This window comes from Phoxinus phoxinus (assembly GCF_949152265.1).
Source record: "Phoxinus phoxinus genome assembly, chromosome: 5".
Taxonomy (NCBI): Eukaryota; Metazoa; Chordata; class Actinopteri; order Cypriniformes; family Leuciscidae; genus Phoxinus; species Phoxinus phoxinus.
This window is the reverse complement of record NC_136880.1, coordinates 27,697,555-27,711,983: the sequence shown is the minus strand read 5'-3', so window position 1 is coordinate 27,711,983 and position 14,429 is coordinate 27,697,555. Positions and strand designations below refer to the sequence as shown.

The window sequence follows — 14,429 nt, the reverse complement described above, 5'->3', positions numbered from 1 at the left end:
CAGACCTGGACATAATTGATTTTTCCCACATGGTCTATGAGACTATGAGTCTGTGGTATTATCAGACAATGAATTAGGGTTGTCAGTATATACACAAAAACAGAATAAAGATACCAAAAAAAGAATATAAGAGCAAATTATTTGATTAGAGCAATTCAGGTTTTAAACACCTTCAAATTCTTCTTCAGCTACTACAACTGCCAAACAACACCTACTGAGAGCAGCCGATACAGAATGTGTAAACATCCGCCTACACAAGACCCATTTAACAACAGTTCGATGAAGCACAACAGAATGGCACAAAATGCAAGGTTCTCGTAATTAATTGTGAACTATTAACTTTACTGCCACTATAATGTAATGTCTTTGAATTAGTTTAATTTGGGGGGCAAATCTTTTTTTTCCTAAGCAAATATTGATATCCGATATATTAATTTAATTAATTTCCATATCATACTGTACAATTAATTTGATTACAAAAATTTGAAATCATTCTAATATGCTGATTTGGTGCTTAAGAAACATTTCTTATTATTATCATCTTACTGACCCCTGAGTCCTGAACTGTAGTTTATTGATGCAATAGAAACTGTATAATGCAAAACAGTTTAAGTATGTTAGCACCACCAAAATTGTGAACTAAAGGAAAAAAAACTTGTTGCCATATGAATTTCTGTCCCCAGTGTTAATACAAACACAAAGCTTCTTTAAAAATCTTTGCTTTATATTCTTTTAGCTGATTTGGGCGGGATAAATTAACCAATGAAAACACTTTTGAGCCAAGGAGTTCAGCAGTTTTCCAAGTTGGAAGTTTAAGGGACCAGTTTGAGTTGAATGACCAATAGAGGAGAGCAGAGTGGCACATCACTGAGAAATGCAAATGGTTAGAAGTTCAACTGTACAGAGGTTTTCATCCAAAATAATTATAATTCCGAATGTATGAGAACCAGTGAAATTAGACACTATTGGCCAGTAAATTCGCTGATACTTAGTTAAAGGGGTTACTGCTCTGGATACCCCGGTTTTAAGACTTTAGACCATATTATGCTATAAACATGTCCCAAGGACATCCCGAATCAAAGAAGCACAACCTGACGCAGTGAAACAGCGCTATCTGTATTCCGCTGCTCTCAGCACAGTGTAAAGTGATTAATCCCCCTCCATAGAAATCACAGCCCTCCATTACACCAATCACAGACTAAGCAGTATTATCCCGGGGTGACAACACTTGACAAATTCCCCACTCGCCTTCACTCCTGCTTTGTGTTCCCTGTTGGCACGCCTGCTATTATTCCTGATGAAAAATTAATTTCCCTTATCTGTGGCTAAGCTCTTCAATCCAAATCCGCCATACTAGCAACTCTCTATTTACAGGTATTAAGAGAACGTGCCCACACACACACACATTGAATGCCAGCAAACACACACCAAAGATTAATTGAACGTCTTCAGGGGGTGACATCCAATTCTGAACACCTGAAAGATACTTGATACTGGAGAGAGGGAGAGAGATAACATTGTCAGCGCGGATGAGACTGACAGCGGAACAATGTCCCTGGGTAGCATCTTGCTGATCTGTCTTTCAGCAGGCCCGCACCACTCTGTCAAACGCAACCTCATCGATTCGGCTGTCCGCAGATATTTCTCCGCAAAGAACACCCCCCCTCACCACCACAACCTCTATTAAGACTGACACCCTGTTATCTTCATCGGCCTCTAAAGCTCGCGTGCCTCTCGTCTCAGGACAGGTTATGGAAAGGAAAGAAGGAAAGACAGAGATGAAAAGATAACGTTGTGTGATGTTGCATGGGGAAGATTTAATTCATATATGGGGGGTGAATTAAGGAGATTGTTTTGGAAGGAGGAATTTTTTACCTCTATATTCATGTGCATATTTCCATACAATAATATATGGACATAGCCTACAATTCATACTGTGGAAACGGCACCAAAATGTATTAACATGCTAAAAAGTTAAGATCAAACTGGAAGAGGAGGAGAGCGATTATTTCAATACTTTATATAATTTATTACATTCATTTAATTTTATTTCTTAATTCAGTTTGGAAATTATTTATTTAATTTAATTCACTGAACATGTAAACATGTTTAATATTTGAATGTGTTGTTGGCAAAAAATTACTTTACATAAAATCCATTTATGCTTTTGTTACAGAAATGCTTGACAGTACAGCATGGTAAGCTAAATGAATAGACTACAGCAATAAAAACATATGCATTATCAATATTTTAATAATAATTATAATAACAACAATAATTATAGTAATAATATCATCAATAATAATAATAATAATAACAATGATAATTATAATAATAATCACATTAAAATATGAACATATGCATTGTAAATTATTGTTGTTAACAACAACAACAACAAAAAAAAAACTATCATCATCAAAACATTCACAATGCATATGTTTTGTGGTTTAATGTTTATTTAGTTATTATTGTGTCACTGGTGCATAAATAAAACAATATTTAAAAATCTGAGAATAATCAGTAATCAGACACTTCAAAATAAACTGTATTGTAACAGCCTATAATAAAGCTAATATCGGTAAAACTCGAATCATGTCACAGCACTTGTGAGAGTTATTTGAGATTTTGACAAATTAATTCCCAAGTAGCAGTTATATGAGGTAATTTATGTGGAAGTACAGTACTTACACCTGGGCTGAAGTGTTTGACCACTGTAATTTTGGTGGGAACAGGCCCCTCAGAAGTTCTCTGCTCCAATATCCTCTTGCCTCCTCGCCGAACTACCTGCGCATCTGCTGCATGGGCCTCGTCATTACTGTGCAGTTGGTTCATCTGATTTGGGATTTGCTCCATCCCCTGTAACATCACCCTGTCTGTGCCCCGCTGATGAGGCTGATTATGCTGCATCTCTGATGGATTCCCTCGAGCCGGTGGAGCTCGTTGCCATGGCGGCTGAAGTGCGGGTGCTAAAAGCGGGTACTGGTGCTGCTGTGGAGGCAGGGACTGGAATTCCGGTTGGCGCTCCGGAACGAGACAGCGAGGGGGATTATGGAAGGGCTGCTGGTGCGAAACCTTTCGAGGGCAATAATTCAGGATGCACGGCTGTTTCTGTTGATTTTGGTTGTTGTTCCAGTGTCCAGTGGAACTATCAGTTTGGAAGCGCTCCAGAAGCAGATGCTTCTTGTTTATGGCCCGCATAGATCGCCTCCATTCCTTATGTTTGATAACCTGCTCCCTCAATCGCATCTGCTTCAGCAGCCTCTGCCTGTAGAACACCTCATCATGCTGAGGATAACAAAACAGACCAGTTAAGCAAATAAACAACTCAATGCTATAATCACAACAAGCTTAAACATTTATTAACAAATTTTTCATAATGAACACTTAATTAAAAAGAAAATCATTATAAGGCGTGACTGCTCTTGTGTTCTGTTATTGCTTTAGGCACAGAAATTCTGCTAAATATAATTAAAGCATTTTTTCAAACAAAAATCCTTGCTGATATTGGCAAATGTCTGCTGTCTGAACATGACTGAAGGAGGAGAATGCAGATAGAAGCTGGACTGATTGATTTTCAGAGCAAGGTTTTGAAACAGCCCTGACAGTGGCTATTGATTTCCTCCTGACTGCATTGTTAGAGGTAATAATTGGTCTAATGAACAGCTTTCACACAGACTGCCTGACCTTGAGCATGGGGGTGAAAGGCTCTATTACCACACACATTTATATCAAAGTCCAGAGAAAATGATAGAGAGACTCCTAGCCTTCAAACACATTGATTCAAAAACTGCGAAATGATGCTAAACAGTACAACACAGCTAATGTCTTATTCAACAAGGTTTTCATTTAATAAAGTTGTGACTGTCACAAACATCACACTGACCTCTTTGTTGTTTGTCATGTTTAGCGGCTTTGCGGGACGTTTTTGAGTAGCTGGAGGAGTTTGGGGCTTCACCTTGACCTTCTGACCCACATTTCTTCCCACCATCCCTGGTGCTGCTGGTGGAGTTTTGGCAGATATCTTAGACTTGGCACTTGCTGGCTGCTTTGCAGCAATGGGCATCCCCCTGGCAACAGCCATTGGCTTGGCACTCTGCACCATCCTGGCAACAGCTCTTACCAGCACAGCAGGTTTCTGAGTAGGATGGAGGCTGCTATTAGAGATGGATATGTGCTGCAGTTGGTAATAAGAGCTCAGCCAGTGAGGCTAGCTGGATTAGTAAAGTTACATTTTACACATAAAGAAACGATGAGTGAAGAAATGGGAAGAGGACCTTTACCAAAACTTGTGTCAATTTTAAAATCTGGCAAAATAATTCTAAGATATACATCTTAGTAGCACACTACAATTCAAAATTTTGGGGTCAGAATGCATTCAAATGATCAAAAGTGTAATTAAAGACATTTACAATGTGAGAAAAGATTTCCATCTTAAATAAATGTTGTTCATTGGAATGTTCTATTCATCAAAGAATCCTGAATACAATGTATCAGTTTCCACAAAGACAATATTCAGTACAAATGTTTTTAACATGGATAATAATAAGAAATGTTTTTAGAACATTTATCAGCATGAGAATGATTTGTGAAGGGTCATGTGACTGAAGACTGAAATAATTGATGTGCTTTGCCATCACATGAACAGCTTATCTTGTGAAAATAAATAGTAAAATATTAAAATATATATACTTACTGATACTGTTTTTTACTGTATTTTTTTACCAAATACCAAACTTTTTAACAGTAGTGTCAAAAAAGATCAATACTATATTTCTTTCTTTCTAAGAATCTCTTCCTAACTATCTTATCTTAGTCAAGTGCAGCATTAAAAAAATCAAATTTGTAGTAATTTAATGCTTTATACACCTAACTAAAATTTTTACTAAATGAGTTTCAGCTTTTAACAACAAAATGCCCTGGCACTACTGATGAAGGCAGATTGACACTGTGATTTGCTTTGTGATTGGCCACACTGAGGCTTTTTTTCTTTTCTTTGATTGACAGGCAGAGGTAGAGTTTAAGACAAAGGGCATAGTACTTCCAATCTAAGAGCTGTTGTTTGATGACATTTCAATTGAATTACAGCATACTTTGACAAAGAAACGTGATGATTAAAATGGAAATAAAATCTGTAAAATTAGCTACAAGACTATGTGAGAATCAACACATAGAAATAAAATATAATTTAAACATGGCTAGCTCCACAACTCAATGGTGTACAAATAAATAAAGATTCAAGGATGACAAATAATACTGGGGTCATCTTAAAAGTGTGTGTATAGATACGTTAAAGAAAAAGGCCAACAGAAAGCAAAATGTAATGACCTTGATGTAGAAATGATCCAGCTCAGCCTAAGCCTAATGAAGCCAAACTGGAAACAGAGTAATTGCCCAAAACTGCCTATAAACACTAGAGGGCAGCGTAGCCTATGGGTCCATTTGTCCATGAGAACAAATAGGCTTACCCTTATGCATCCAAATGTATACAATGAAGACGTCCATTCATGTATTTAGAGTAGACATTAAACATTTTATGTAGATGATATTAGCAGTTTTTTTCTTTTTTTTTGCCTTTTTTGACAAACAAAATTCAAACTCATGGTGCATGTATAAGCACCACAGTGAACTAACCTGGGCAAATACACACTTGGTATTTAATTATGGGAAGTATACTACACCTAGAGATAAACTAAAGGATCTAAAGAGTATTTATGGGGCATCACAACAGGTTAAATAGCCTCTATAAGGCGTACATTAATCGGTCAAATCACAATTGCCAGAGTTGTCTCATAGATTGGAGTGGTCATTATGCTACATCCTTTAATATTACCTGTGCTTGTGGTACAGAGGAAGCAGAAAAGGGACAGCCAGACAGAGGTGATGGATTTTTCGGGAGATAGTAGTGGCCACGGTGGGGAGACCCAGGCTTTGACAGATCCGTGGGACCTTGCAAAGCTGGACTGGGCCTCCAGGGGTCACTCTCATATCCTGGAGGATGAATGGAGCCCATGGGAGCAGGTCCAGCGAGGAGCGGATTAGTGTCCAAGACTGAAGCAGAGTGTTGTTGATCAAACATATGCTGTCCTGGGAACACTGGCTCTTTGAAGGAGGGGTGAAACAAAGACAAAAAAAGAGGGGAAGTGAACATGCGGGTGCCATATTGCCATATTTCCGCTGATCTAATGTGACATCTCTACTTCTGTTTCCACCTTGGGTGTCTGACTGCATACAGCAGGTGTTGAGGATCGAGCAAAGGTCAAAGAGGCAAATAGGCATTTCTGTGTAATTTAAAACATATATCATGCATATATCTAATTCACATTCTGTGCTGTTTAGTATTTTTGTGGAAACCATGATACTTTTTATAAGATTCTTTGATGAATAGTACATTTAAAAGAATAACATTAATTTGAAATAGAAATCTTTTGTAATATTATAAATGTCTGATACGTTTCATTAATTGCATTCAATGCCCTTGCTAAATTAAAAAATTGTTTTGTTTTTTTAATCATACTGACCCCAAACTTTTAAACATTAGTGTATACATTTAGGTTACAGGGTTCTAAAGTGTCCCAACTGTAAGAGCAGCACGGTAACAGATGGTTCGGTTAGAAAAAAAAAAAAAAGTGTGCACATCTTCCACCTTCCGAGACCGGATGTGTTTGCTCAACCGTCTGGAGCACTGTATGCAGTTGGGATATGTGGTCTCACCAGGACTGCGACAGGGTCTGGTGAGTGTCTCCTCTGGGGCAGGCTGTCCCTTGCAGGAGTGTTTAAGATGACGCCCAGAGGGTTGAGGAGAGACACCCTCTCGCAAGTCAGATCCAACCTAATACAGACAAACACCAACAACTGAGCACCAAAAACACATATTCTGACATTTTATTCAAATAAACAATCCATGTAGACCACAGTGCATGAAACAATAAATGACAGTAGTACATCAACATCTATAAATCTCTGGCATTTACGTTTAAGACACTATGAAGAAAATAAAACAAAATTATTCTGCAGGTTTCTTTGTCATTTTATCAACTCTAAAGCAAATTAAGGAAGAGAAAAATAAAGTAAGAAAATAAGAATTTATAATTAAAATAATATATATATTTTTTAAATATTATAAATAAATAGAGAAAATGTTGAAAGTAAAAGTATATTTTCAATAAACATTGTTATTTTTTAACCATTTAAAAGTTTGAGAACAGGATCTTTTTTTTTTTATGATTCATTCTTTTATTTTAACAGGATGCATAAAGTCGTTGAAAAGTGACAGTTCATACTGTATACAGTTTAAAAAATTAATTTTATAATGCTACAAAATATTTATATTTGCAAAAAAAATTCTGTCTTTTTGAACTTTCTATTTATCAAAGAATAAAAAAAAAAGTTTCATAATGATAAGAAATGTTTTTTTTAGCACCAAATCAGCATTTAGACTGATTCCTAGAGATCATGTGATGGGCCTACTGAAGACTGAAATAATGGTAAACGTCCTTTTATGTTTATTTTTATTAATTAATAATTTTTTCGGCAAGACAACATATACAATGATTGTCTTTAGTATGCTCGCATTTAAGGAGAGATTTTAAATGTTAGAGGAAACTTTGCTGGCACCCTTGCCATTATGATTATGCACATCTGACATAATTGCACCGAGCTTTTCAGGGGCATGATAACAATCATATTTCCTCAATATAAATCATATAAATCAAATTAATCCTTTCAAATAAAGGCTAACCACCCTGATTTCACCTTTATCCTCTTAAATATCCACCTCGCTTCTCAAATAAGCCTCTTTCACTGTACTTCACATACAAAAATGCCACCCTTACCCGTGTTAATTACCTGATGCTATCGTTCTTAATCTACATTCTAAACCAGAATTGATTACTCCTTTTTTTTCTCTCCTCTCCTTGGCCTGTGTGTGAATGAGATTCAAGCCAAGTCATCCTAAACAGAAAGTTAATCAGTAGCTCTATGCAACAGACTGTGGTTCAGAAATAACTGGCCATTGTGCACTTAATCAGTTCTCCACTCAAAAGGTCAGTTCCAGCCCCCCAGTAGGATTTAATTAAAAGCACTACACAAAAGCAAAAGCCGTTTGTATGAATTTGATAACCAAGCATGCTCTTTCAATGGCTAATCCTGCATTTACAGAGAGAGAGAGAGAGAGAAAGAGAGAGCAACGGAGCAGGAGGGAGAGGGAGAGATAGAGGCGGCCGAATCTCTCCAGGGTTGGAGCCAGGTGTGGATTGCACTGCATTCAATAACGGAGATGATTTAGAGGACAATGGGAGGATGTTTCATTAGAATTATGCTCTGCCTGTTGTCTTCCACTCTCAGTATTAGAATTGCCATTGAAACGGCACCGATCGAGGGGGAAGACGGTCATGCCGCTGGGCCTCTTTCCTGAAGGAGAGGTGATGTTGTGGAATCAGAGAGTCATAAGAGGGATGTTTATATTCAGTGCACTCTAAATTAAAAAGTGCTGTAGGGCTACTGCTGAAGAAGGTCAAATGAGGGCAAAATTATTCACTTAAAAATAATTTCAGAGTTTTCTGCATAATTTATTGCAGGATAGGTAACTATTTAATAATCTAAATATTATAATATGCAAAATATATTTATATAGGCTATATATTCAGATTTAGTGTGTCATTTTCTAAACTGAACTTCTATGACCTGGATTATTTGTGATGCGTTTTAACAAGACAGCGGTCTGATATTTTCCTTTTCACAAACAGCCATTTAAGTGACTTCTGACATCACTGAATTAAAAACTTGCGGGCAATCCACTGATCCATAGCAAAGAGCCTTTATCTGCCTCACTCACTATCAGAGCTGTCATTCAGCCAGTGCAAACAAACAGCAGCCAACCCATTCTCTGCTGCAATTAATGGAATTAATGAGATCTTTCACTGGAGGCAATTCATCCATTTCAATTCAATGGAATACTCAATGCAGTTGTAAAATGAAGTTTAAAATGATAGACAGGATTAATATTTAAGCATCTTTCTACACAGAAAATATTCCATACACACACACGCACACACCACAGATGGGACCCTGCATGTACGATTAGGGTGTGATTGTATGATAATGGTATGATAATCGTGATTAATCAGATGCCCACTGGCAAATGGAAGTTTCCGGGGGGCATTTTGTCACCTGCATTCTAAACGGCATCATACCAAGCCTTGGCCCGACGACACTGCTGATTGGTTTAGGCTGATTTGGTCTCTGAAGTGCAGCACTCGATTGAGATTCACATTTGTGAGTGGAAAAATACACACCACCACATCATGGGCACCCAGAGCACATGAACGTAACCGGCTTGGAAAACTATTTTAGAAGAACAGACAAGTGTGCTTAGTCAAACACCCAGACCTTGCAGCTAGAAACGGACGATCATTTTCTCCTCCTTTTCAAAAAAAAAAAAAAGCAGCCTGTGCAATCATATCAAATGTGCACATTTAAGAAGCCCTTTTTAAGGAGGCAACGACCAATGATTTTGGACTTCATGGAAAGTAGCAAGTTGATTGATTAAAAGAAAACAGGATTACAGGTTCAGGTTAGGTACAGGTATTGATACAAATTCATTTCTTGACATATAATGTGCAGAGCAGAACTAATTTGAGGAGAAGATATTTATGAATGATATTTTGACATATTATAATGAATAAGACTTCAACTGAATAGAAATGTTGATGCTGGGGCATATGTACTAAGCCCGTGACCTCACATCCTATTGAGCATTAAGTCCCCCTCCTCCCTAGAAATGAAATAAACATGTGCCTAAAGCCCATATCAAACCTTTCCAGTTGCACAAGGACGCCTATCAATGTTTACAGATTCAACTCAAACAGTGTTTAGCCAGGGCACTCATGATTAATAGCAGTAGAAAACATATACACAGCACCGTCTGTGAGCACACACACACACACACACACACACACAGAGTGAGCAGCTGCTACTCCCTTGGATGCTCAAGGGAACCACAGCAGGCCGGGCCAGGCTTTGTATAGACATCAAGGGCACTGCAATAGAAAAGGATAATGCCTATTTGACACTTACTTTGGTACAGACACCTTAACTTCCAGTAAAGACAGGAAATGGACTTACAAGCTATTAAAGAACATTCCAATGAATAAGGAGCTTTGCAGTTAAATAAAAAAGGAATCATATTTACTGTAATGACTAGAATATTTAAGAATATATTAATATTATTATTAAATATATATAATGTGATCTGGAATTGTATTATTATTGACAATAATAAAAAGAATACATATTTTTACATTATTATTATTATTATTAATGTATTTAGGAATTTGTATTATTAACAAAAACAACAATAATAATGATTTATATTTATTATAATAATAATGAATTATTATATCTATTATTATTAAAGTATGATGTATTCTGGAATATTATTGCTGATAAACCACAACAATAATAAATCATTAAAATATTTAAAAATAGCATTATTATTATTATTATCAATAATAACACAATAATATAAACATACATATTGTATTAATAATAATAATAGTCAATAAATTTATTAAACTGCATTATTAATATTAACCCCTAATTTAGAAAAAGTCTATAAATGTTGAGACGAAATGGCAAACCAAAAATCTAAACCCACAGTAATATTTATCAGCTCATTATTCCATTCACAGCAATAACAGCTTGATGAAATGAAAGTAAATTTGCGAAGCCCTCAGGCAGAAAGCGGCTGCAGGCCTGAGACTGACCTTGCCGAAAGAGGGCTCTTCTGGTCCTGGGGAAGGTGCCGATTAGCTCGAAGTGTTGTGGGGGCTCAGAAAGAGAGAGAGCTAGGGTGTGACTCAGGACTCTGAAGGGTTTGGTCTGTGGGTGGAACGTACTTGCCCGAGGGGTGCGAGGCGAGCGGGAGCAAAAAGACCACGTTTGATCACATCTTCTAAAAGCAGTGTTTAATGATACTGTATACCTGTTACAATAGGGTCAGAGCTATATGATGTTCTTCTTTGAGAGATGACTTTATCAAATGTGATATCATTTGAATAAAGCCGGGCAATTCAGGACTCTACACCAACGACGCCAGCAGACAATAGGACTGCCACTCGTGCTGCAGAGAGAGGAAGGAGGGGCTGTGATACCTCGCCTCCGCCTGTCTGTGTCTATTAATGCCATGATCACAGATTACCGTGACTTCAGGATAGAAAGAGCAGGGGCTGAGAGGAACATGGAAAGAGAGACAGAAAGGTAAAGAAAGGGAAAGACAAAGAGAGGGCCTTAATCTTAAAACCTCTGGTGTGCGCAACCACCTGAAACATTTTTACGGACAAATACAAATGTGTCAGAGGGGAACTGCTCAAAGAGCAACAGCCAGTAAAATGAACAGAGCATGATTCGAAAAATTGATTAATTTGTACTAATTATACACTTTGTATTTATATTATTTTATCATTCAAATGATATTTCATAACTTTCTGTGACTTAACTTTTTCTAAATAAAATAAAAACAAATGCAAATTACTAAAAACTAATGTCTATTTGGAGATATTGTATTACTACATCTTATGTCCATTTAATAAGCATGATGTGAATATAGCAATATTTATAAGGCAATCTCAAAAGGCAACCTTGTAAGATATAAAATCAGCATCAGGTGTGCCGAGACACTATAGAGGAGTTTACATTAGAGCGAATGAAGACATCTGCAACTCCAGTCAGCTTTTTGCAGATGACATAATGCTAATGTGGAGCTATGCATAATTTACACTCACTCTACTCACTCCTGACATGTTAAATGAGCAGTTGCAGCCGATCCGACACCAGCAACGCTTCATTCAGCATTCGTCATGGAGTCGAGAGGAAGAGGGAGAGGGTTCTCTTCATCATCAATTAAACAATTAGAGGGACATGTTTAGAACAATACCGCAGCGCTATCACAATGTGCAACCACTGTCTTTTGCATTAATTAAATATTATATAGGGCTTTACAGTCATCGTCTAATGCAAAAGATGTTTTTACCACATGAGAGATGCTAAATCCAAAGCAAAACACAAAGCTAATTTTGCATGATTGACTCAAAGTGGAAAACTGCCAAGTTATTTTGCATAATCCAAATATCAACAACAGTAAGAGGAGCAACAACCCTTGATGACTGAAATAATTTCGTAAAGCAAACTCACCAAGCTCACATACTCACATGACAAAAAGACCAAAACATTTTTTAATTCTAAACATACACGCGCTCATTCTTGCAGTTGCCAATGAAAATGCACAATGTACTAAAGTTAATACATGCAAATAGTTTGGCAGGATAAGCATTTTATGTTTAATAAATTCATAAATTCCCATTGAGTGCTGGTCTGCTGGGACTGGGGGTGTGTTGATTATGTTAGTATGGAGTGTGTATCAATCCCCCATACTCTTGTCTGTCTATTAACCCCAAGGTCTTTCATTCCAAAGCAGAAGATCCCTGTTTACCAAAGCAGCCCTGCTTCAAGTCGATCGGTTCCACTCTGCACTGTTCTCAAACAACCACAAAACATGAAGAAAAAGAACCTATATATAAACCATCCTGATGTGATGTAGATTGCTCACAGATCACCGCTGCCATAAAGTGAACGGTGACAAAACTGTACATAAACTGCTGAAGAACTTGACCAGTACTGAGCCATTGCCAGACTAACGGTCAGCAATGGCGGTTGTGAAATCTATACAACAAGCATCATATCGAACCCTCCATTTTAACCTGTCTTCCTCTCAACAGGCAATCAGCAATTATTTCCTTCACACTATGTGTCACAATCAATTTCACTGCTCTGCGTAACAGAATGGTTTCGGGTGACATCTCCAATCAGTAGGTAGGGAGCACATCCTTTTAATGGAAATAGGGTGCTGCACAGGGTCATAACTTCTGACAAAATGCAAATTACATTTGTAACATAAACTGAAATGTCAATTGAGCTTTGCTAGAGCTGCCCCTAAGGTTTTTATACTTGGAAATGTACAGTGCATGGTGTGCACTAGATCAAGAGTCGAATGGTGCGAGTGAAATGGTTGTATTAAAACCATTTATTCATTTTCTGTTTCCTACATCTGAAAGTTGTAACGGTTAGGTTCTCTTTATCACTTCCAAAATGACAACACTGAGTTTTTTACAGTTTTGGCCAACAAAGCAGTCAAACAGAAAAAACTAACAAAAAAGCAAATTAAACCCTGAACATTTTATTTTACAAAATATTAACACAATTAACAGGAAACAACATGATTTTCCATTGGATTACCTTATTCTGTAAAGCTAGAATAGCGCATGACCAAGAGTTAAAGAAAACTGCTGAATAGGCTCCAGAGCTAAAATTATGTCAGCTTGCATATCAAAACTGAGAAGTGACCAGAGTGCCGATGGGAATCCCAGCCCCCACAAGCACAACCCTTTCTTAACTTAAAAAAAAAAGCCCCCCGGTCCCTTTTGTGTCTCTACTCCTGACACAAACAATGCAGCTCAGAGCCACAATTGGAGGCTAACACTCTGTGCTCAGAGACTGTAAACCTAACAGCAGACACCATCTGTACTGCAGGTGTATGTTTATGTTTACAGTCTAGGTTAACAGCCTCTTGCTATTACATAGAGCGGTAGGTCAAAGGTGACAGACGGATCCCATTAGCTGAAGATTTAAGATATCAGCATCTATTTAGCAAACTAAATGGTTAGGCTGGCAGATGAAAAGATGGATACCAAGTTTCTGTATCCTACAAGGAAACTGTAAGCATTCCAAAAATTAATTTTTGGTTCCTTACAACAGTGGACTTGGACTTTATACTGGCAAAAGCGCAAAAGTTTTTGGTTGTCAATATCATAACAGAAATACCTTATTTACCCACAGGTGTACTTGAGACCCATTACTAATGAAAGTGTCAGCTATGAGGTTACAAAGATAAAGTTAGCAGTATTTGCCCACCACAAGGTGGGTCATTTCATTAGGTTTAAACTTTATTAAGTGGAGAAATTACTTTGCACCTTTAACATGCCGATCTCAAGTGTGAAATACAATAATTTGCACACACAAAAAACAACAACAACACTACCATTCAAAAGTTTGGGGTCAGTAACGTTTTTTTATGTTTTTTAAAGAAGCCTCTAGCAAGGGTCATCAAGGCTGCACTCATTTGAACAAAAATACAGTAAAAATAGTAATATTGTTAAATTTAATATAATTTAAAATTTAATGTATCCGTAAGGTGATGACAAAACTGATTTTTCAGCATCATCACTCCAGGTTTCAGTGTCACATGATCCTTCACGAATCAATCTAATATGCTGATTTGGTGCTCAAAAAACTTTTCTTTTTCTCAATGAATTCTCAATGTTGAAAACAGTTGTGCTGCTTAATATTTTTGTGGAAAATAATGCATTTTTTCACGA

At 37.1% G+C, this 14,429-nt stretch overlaps 1 protein-coding gene across 14 annotated transcripts in view; it reads right to left on the bottom strand.

Annotated features, from left to right (window-relative positions):
- Positions 1–14,429, bottom strand: part of LOC306998146 (dnaJ homolog subfamily B member 6-like) — a 69,275-nt gene that overhangs the window by 48,272 nt on the left and 6,574 nt on the right. For 12 of the 14 annotated variants that reach the window (XM_079611982.1, XM_079611973.1, XM_079611981.1 and 9 more), the window contains exons 6-9: positions 6,712–6,829; positions 5,831–6,099; positions 3,884–4,135; positions 2,689–3,285 (exon numbers count right to left, since the gene is read on the bottom strand). In XM_079611982.1, the coding sequence (XP_079468108.1) occupies positions 2,689–3,285; positions 3,884–4,135; positions 5,831–6,099; positions 6,712–6,829 (1,236 nt within the window). The remainder of the gene's footprint in view (positions 1–2,688; positions 3,286–3,883; positions 4,136–5,830; positions 6,100–6,711; positions 6,830–14,429) is intronic. The other 2 variants (XM_079611985.1, XM_079611977.1) reach the window with 1 other exon arrangement.